The 7,774-nt window shown below is 28.8% G+C and overlaps 1 protein-coding gene across 1 annotated transcript; it reads left to right on the top strand.

The window, feature by feature from the left end:
* The first annotated feature begins 4,108 nt into the window (after positions 1 to 4,108).
* On the top strand, positions 4,109 to 4,894 carry LOC148284842 (uncharacterized). The gene has a single exon (XM_088233852.1). It carries the CDS (start codon positions 4,109 to 4,111, stop codon positions 4,892 to 4,894), a length of 786 nt encoding a protein of 261 aa, XP_088089978.1.
* The last annotated feature ends 2,880 nt before the right edge of the window (positions 4,895 to 7,774 follow it).

Genomic DNA, 7,774 nt, shown 5'->3' with positions numbered 1-7,774 from the left:
TTCTTGAGTTTAGGTAATATTTTATTTAAAGCGTTCATTATGTTACAAGTATTAGATAAAATTTATTTTATTTTATGTATTGTGGATCACAAACAATAAACAATTCATACGAAATTGGTATAATAATCACAATTTGTAATTATTGTTATCAAAAACATTTTTCACTTTGTGGTATGACATTTTACACTTATTTGTTTATAAATTTGTATAAACCACTTTAATTAATTAATTTTTTTTTATTATTTTTTTTTATTACACTTCGACCGGTTTCGAGGTTACTTAAGTTAGAATCAAAGAAAAAATAATATGTCTGAGCAATAATAATTTTTCAGAATTCGCAAATCATCTTGTATCCGAAAACCATGAATTTAATCAAGAAACGTGTGTAGAAATTTTGCATATCAATAAAAATGGTTTTCGTTTAGATAATTTAGAACGATTAGAAATTAGTAAAGCCATTAATCAAAAACTTCAAATAATAAATAATCAATTAAATTTAACTTCGAGTCCTCTTTTAAAACTATTCCCGTTATGATTTATTTTATCTTCTTTCTCTCTCTTTCTTTCAATTTTCTGTCTCTTTCATACAATATTTTATTATATAAATAGCAACGCGTGTAATTATAAGTTAGTTAAATTCCTGACGATGAGGTAGTAACCTCGAAACCGGTCGAAGTGTAATAAAAAAAAATTAAAGTGGTTTATACAAATTTATAAACAAATAAGTGTACCCTTTGTAATGTTTAGATATTGTTCGCCAATTATATGTGAACACAACATGCACAAATAAGTTAAAAAGAAGTTTATATGTATATTTTTCAAATTGACTAGCCTTAATGAATTATACAAGTTATTACAATTAATTATACAAACAGGTCATTACAATTTTCTACGTAACTAATATAAATGACAATTTGATTTTATAAGTTGCGTTTTTTATTACTTTCATTTTGTTAATATGTTTTGTTTGTTAACAATTTACATGAGAGGTTCACATATATGTATTTACATAATGTATTTATAAATGATTGAGATACTCCGTGATTTAAATACTTTTATAATGCCTTATGGACTATCAATATCAAATATTTTATTTTAATATTTATGTCAGATTATCTTTTTTACATTGTATTCTTTGGTATTTTATTATTTATTACTTATACCTTGTTTTTTTGGATTGTTATTCTATTGCCTCACATGTCATTATAATTTAATCTAATTAATTTGTCAATTTATTTTTTAATGTAAATTAATATGGCTTAACGCGGGCTCAGTCTAAAAACCCTTAATAAGTTCATTAATATTTAAACGAGTGTAATTTTGAACTAATAAATATGAATGTGTATATGTAGCTTAAGAAAAGGTATCTTTGTATCTTTTGAAACTGCCAGGAATATTTTCCTGCAATTTTTATTTATCAAATACTTATTTTGTTTTATTTTGTATTCCAAATATTAACTTTTTTTTCTTGGCAATAAACGCCGTATTTTGGCACTGAACCAAACTGGTAAGGGATTATAAAAATGATGATTAATAAGTATCCCCTTTTTGATTTAAAGAAAAATCTCAAATACGAAAATCTTTAATAGTTTTTAAATTAATGTGCAGTAAAAGTCACTTGTGATTTTTTTAGGATTTCGGGCACATTTGTTTTGCATGTGAAACGTAGCACATAACACACAACGTGGGAAAAACTACCTTAGCAAGGCAAACCATAAAACTTTTGTATAATTACGGCGTAAAACTAATTTACGGCAGCTAGGGGCAATTACCCGTTTTATTTTTGACTTTCCTCAAATATTTTTAAAGGGAGGCTTAAAAATAACAAGAACGAAGGAAGATTACCAGATAAAATCCTTTACGTGCGTGCGAACGAAGAGAATTTGAGAAAATACGTGCCTAGGAGGACTTCCAAGACAAACTGAACTTGCTGACATAAAAAGAGAAAAAAGATGAACACATTTTGCGGGGAAATCTTTTTCCTGAAGATTGTGACGTAAAATTTATGTGAAACATATTTTTTCGTTTTATCCTAAAGTAGATAAATTAATATAGTGTGGAAACGAAGGTGAAAGAGAAATAAAAGAACAAAAGAAAATAGAACGTAAATCTTCCCAACAGGGTTTACTCATAAATCCTGGACTGTTGCAAAAATCGCTTAAAATAAAAACATGTATTTATCTGTGTTAATAACAGATAACCATTAAACTGCCTTTTGCATTTTTAAGGTCTTAAAAATACATTTTTCAAACGCCTTTTTAAAAATAATAAAAAATATATAGGCACCACAATAGGGCCAAATGGTGGTGAATTAAATTGAATTACAGAACAGAACACACAGCCTTGAAATCAGTTTTTTTTGTATTCTCATCGGGAATCGAACCTGAAATCTTCCGTGCGTGAGTCTCGTGTCTTAGCCATTACACTTCGGAGGCTGCCAACAGCCGCAATTTTCATGAAAGGAACACAAATAATAATATTTTCTCTCCTTTTTTTCTACATCCGGTCTAAATTGGAGCCTGTGGACATTACCAAACGCCCTCAGAAAACTATTGCCAGCTAGCACTCTCGGTTTCTCCCACTTCAATCCCGCGTTCCCAAGTTCTGCCAGATACTGCCAAAAACACGTCATCGACGATCTTTTAGGATGGCAGGAGCCCGCAAGTGTAAAGAATGTATAAGTTAAGGATCGTCTGAGGCATCCGCAATACGTGTTGAAGCCAGTTGCCCAGCGCCGCCTTCATGACACTTAAAATAATAGAATATGTTAGAAAATATATGAATATTAGTCAATATAATGTTCCAATGTAATAAAGGTGGGTCAGAATATTAATAAATTAAGTCAAAATTTTATAAATTTAAAGTTTAATGTTTCTATGGGTAGATAAAACAGATTTCTATGTTGTGTGTTAGTAACATAAGTAAAATACTTTTATCTGCAAAAAAAAATGATATTTCATTTTGTAATAATTTTAATCTCAAAATCAAAGAAAAATAAGGTAATTCGTGGAAAAATTTAAATCAGTGTTTTAATGATGAACTTTTATTGAGGCTTTTATGACAAGAAAGAGATTAATAAAATATATTCGAACACACACCTAAAAGAATTGAAAAAATATTAACGTTTAGGCAGATATATTGACATTGTATACTGTGTTAAGTGGCCAATTGATCCAACCAATGACAGGTCACTAACCCTGCAGATTTCCATTTTGCTTCTTCGTAATTGCCCTTCATATCTGTTGAAATAATTACGTTATGATTATGATAAAATTATAAATAAACTTATCAATGAAACTTCTTGGTTTAGTTTTACTTTTTATTATTTTGACCAACGAGCGCTTTCGCCTAAGTAGGCATCTTCAAGACTGGTGAATTGTTTACAACGTTTACAGCTTTTGTACTATTCTTTACATGTTTTGGAAATAAGATCAAATAAGTATTTTAACAGGGAACGAAAAACATAAATATTTACAACTAGTTTGCTAAATAGTTCATTTCTTGGAGTTTTCGGACCGAAATTGGGATTAAACTTTATTATTTAAAAGGTAGGAAAAGAACGCATGGCGAAATACAACAGAGTAGAAAATACACATTTCAACAGATAAAGTTAGCACAATACTTTGATTTTTATATATTTATGTGGAAAATACAAATTTTTTTATATCCACATTTACATATATGTGGTTTAAAGAGTGCTTAAAAATAAAAAATAAAAAAATAAAAATAATTCGTGTATGATATATTAATATACTTGTATTATACATATTATAAATTACTTGAAATACATACATATTTAAAAGTAATTATACAATAACAAAATACATAAATCCATTAAATTATAACTATTCTAACCCAATCTCCTGAAGTTGATTTGTTCTTTTTGATAAAAATATGTTGGTCACTCTATTTTTTAAGTAAGGCAGAGATAAACTAAATATATCAAAAAATAAAGCATATTTATTCTCGGGATTCTGTAATCTAATAATGAGTGAGTTATATTGAGCTACCGTTCGAGAATTTTCACAATAAAATATTGTACATATAATGAAATCAACTTTATGAAAAATTTAAGTGTTTTTTATCAAAAAAATTATCCACAACACTAATGGCTCCTAAAAAAGACATAAGAATCAAGGATTTGGTGGTGCAACCTAATTCTCCTCAACCACCTTTCTCTATAGGCATAGATGTAGGAAATGCAATTTCGGCTTTACAAAGTGAAGTTAAAAGAATTGCTGACTCCTACGACGAATTAAAACAGAACTTGGCACAAGATGGGGATAGATGGAACAAAGTCCTAGAAAATCTCGATATTGCAAAAAAAACCATTTATGTATTGAAACAAAAAAATCTGGAACTGGAAAATAGAGTGACTAAACTGGAAAGAATTGCTGAGATACAGGAACACGAAAAGAAATCCTGCAACATCGAAGTAACAGGGGTAATCGAAGACAAAAGTGAAAATATCATGGACAGCTTCACGAGAATATGTAAAACTATCAAGACATCGATAACTGCCTTGGATGTTGAAACTGCATATAGAGCCAACACTAAACCGTCAGAAGACAACACTCCGCGTCCCATTATCTACAAACTAAACACAAGAATGAAGAAAGAAGTGTTACTGAAAGACGTTAGAAACTACAATTCAAATAAGAAGCCGGAGGATAAACTTAGCTCCAAACAGGTCGGTTTCTTAGGAACGAACAGGCAGATCTACATAGCGGAACAACTAACATTTCGGGCTAAACATTTATACTACTTGGCGAGGAAAGCTGGAAAGGACCGAGAGTATAAATTTGTTTGGACCAGGAATGGAAAGATATTCATGCGAAAAGATGTCGGTGCTCCGATCATACCAATTTTATCTGAAGATAAACTCCCTAAGTAGTTCCAGGTTAGATATGAATATTGTTTTTAAATTCACACTGTTAATATTTATGATTTATCAAATATTTATTATTATAAGAAAGAACTTGAAAACTAAATTAAGTTTCTATTATTATAGAATTATCTTTTTTACACTCACTTTTAATACAAACCAGTTATTATTTATACTGAAAAAGAGATTTTTTTTGGCATTAACCATAGTACTTTATACTAAAGAAATAAAAATCATTCAACAATCGATGCTAAATTTTTCAATGTTACTTATTCATTTATATATAATTTATATGCCATTGAAGCATACAAAATTATTCCAGGCTCAACTCAACTATGTGAACCAAATGTCACTCGTTATTATGACAAGATTGAGCGCGTTTATTGAAAAACTAGTCGGTAAAACAGTCGCCACTAAGATGATAAATAATAACAATTTCATTTCTTATTACTATGAGGAACGCACTTATCAATTATTTTGTAGTATTTCAAAAACAAGTAATGTGTTAGAAACTTTATTTTTAAATTTGTTTTTATGTTTTTATTTTAAAGACCTTTTGGAAACAGTTTCTTTTTTACAGTATGTATACCCAAAAACATTCTGTAGAATTATTGTTATTATCAAAACGCTTGTCGGTAAAACAGACGCCATCAATATGATGATCAATATTGTAAACATCATTTTTACATATATTATTAATATGTTGATTACTAGTGTATACTCTGATAACCTGAAAATATATTTCTGGCTTGTGACTAGAATAAATGTACCAACCTCTTCTATAAATGTTTTTCAATTCCATTGTACTCTTTATAACTATATTGAATTGATCTACTTTTATCCTTTCATTCTGTATTTGTGCCTAAATGTTATCTTTTACAAAATCACAGAAACAATTAAAACACCATCTATTGTTAAATATCCAAACTATTTTATTGTTAAATTATTGCATCTTACAACCGTTAATTTAATATCCTGTCGTATTTTCTTACTTTCTGGAAATAAAATTGTATGCCAATGTATTCAAATTTACAAGGAAACGATAATAACTACTCATATCTATTATTATCGACCATATCACATTTACACAAGTCAAATGACCATTAATATTTGTGTACATTTTAATTACTATAAATTTATTTTCTCCAACATAAAAATATCTCAAAACCTGACGCATATCTTTTTAATATTTAATTATGGAGGACAGTAATAATGATTTTTTAGAGAAAATGTACAATAATATAATAATAGATAACCTTGAAGAAATAAAGATATATGACTGGTATGGGTACAATTTAAAAATAATTCACCAAAATATAAGGAGTACGGTAAACTTAGATAACTTTTTAACTTTCTTGGATAATTTTAATGATAAATTCGATATAATTATCCTCACCGAGTGTTGGATAAATGAGTGCTATCAATCTAAAACGATTAATAACTATATTGAGCATCATTCTATCAAATGTATAAATAGAAGTAGTGGTATAATTGTATATGTTAAGGAAGGACTTATTGTCAATGTGGATGAAATGTTACTTTCTCAAGCTAATTGCCTAAAACTAACGTGTAATGATTTGACAATCCTGGCTATTTATCGGTCGCCATCGTTTCTTAATATTCACCCATTTCTCGACTCCCTTCAGTCTATACTCAATGACATGAGAGATCACAGGAAACAGATCGTTATTGGAGATATCAACATAAACACGATTAACAATAAACACCATCAAGCAAATGAATATACCTGTTTTCTCGGCGAACAGGGTCTACATTTGATTTCTGATGCGATTACTAGAGAGCAAAGTAATACATGTATCGATCATATTATAACAAAAGGAATATATGGTTTCGATGCCTTTACTTTTCATTCTAATATAACAGACCATCACACCATTGCCATATGTACCAAATCTGAATCTCACATTACAAAAGAAAAAAAATCTCGCGTTACAAAAATAATATACTCTGATTTGACAAATGATCTAGAAAACGAAATGTGGGAAAAAGTTTTTATGGAGAATGACGTGGATATGGCAATGGACGCATTCATTACAACATTGACTCAATACATAAACAAACACACGACCACAAAAAATGTCTCTCACAAAAAACTAAAATTCACTCCATGGATAACCAATACTTTAGTACAAAATATTCACAAACGGAATAAATTACATGTAAAAGCCAGTAAAAATCCTAGCGATATAATTATTCAATACGAGTATAAGAAATATAGAAATTTGTGTAAAAAGAATATAAGATTAGCGAAACAAAACTACTACAAAAAACTGATTTACGAAAATAGTAACTGCGACCCTGCACGGATGTGGAAAATAGTGAGGGAAATTACAAGAACTTCAAAATCGAAAACTACCCAAATAGACAGTATTGACATAAATAACACAACTTCAATATCAGACACTAAATCGATAGCAAACCATGCGAATAACTATTTTACTTCTGTTGGAAACACTTTAGCCCAAAATATTCTTAGTGAATTAAAATCTAACGAAGACACCCTGGCTTATAATATACCATCTCTTGCTTCAGCACATAAAATTGAAGAAATTACAACAACACCTATTGAAATAATAAAAACTATAGACTCCTTGAAACTGAGCACAGCTACGGGTCCAGATAAAATAAATTCAATTGTTATAAAATCAATTAAAACATATATAGCAAAACCATTAGCATTCATATTTAATCTTAGTTTTAATATAGGAATTTTTCCGAAACATTTGAAAGAATCGACTGTAATACCAATTTATAAAAATGGTGACAGTAAACATATTAAAAACTACAGACCAATCTCCTTGCTCAATACTGTTTCTAAAATTATTGAAAAAATTGTCAAACTAAAACTTAATAACTATTTAGAAAAAA

The sequence above is a fragment of the Micrasema longulum genome, unplaced genomic scaffold (genome assembly GCF_059751315.1).
Source record: "Micrasema longulum isolate JH-2025_06_02 unplaced genomic scaffold, ASM5975131v1 h1tg000083l, whole genome shotgun sequence".
Lineage (NCBI taxonomy): Eukaryota > Metazoa > Arthropoda > Insecta > Trichoptera > Brachycentridae > Micrasema > Micrasema longulum.
This window is presented reverse-complemented; position numbering and strand designations above follow the sequence as displayed.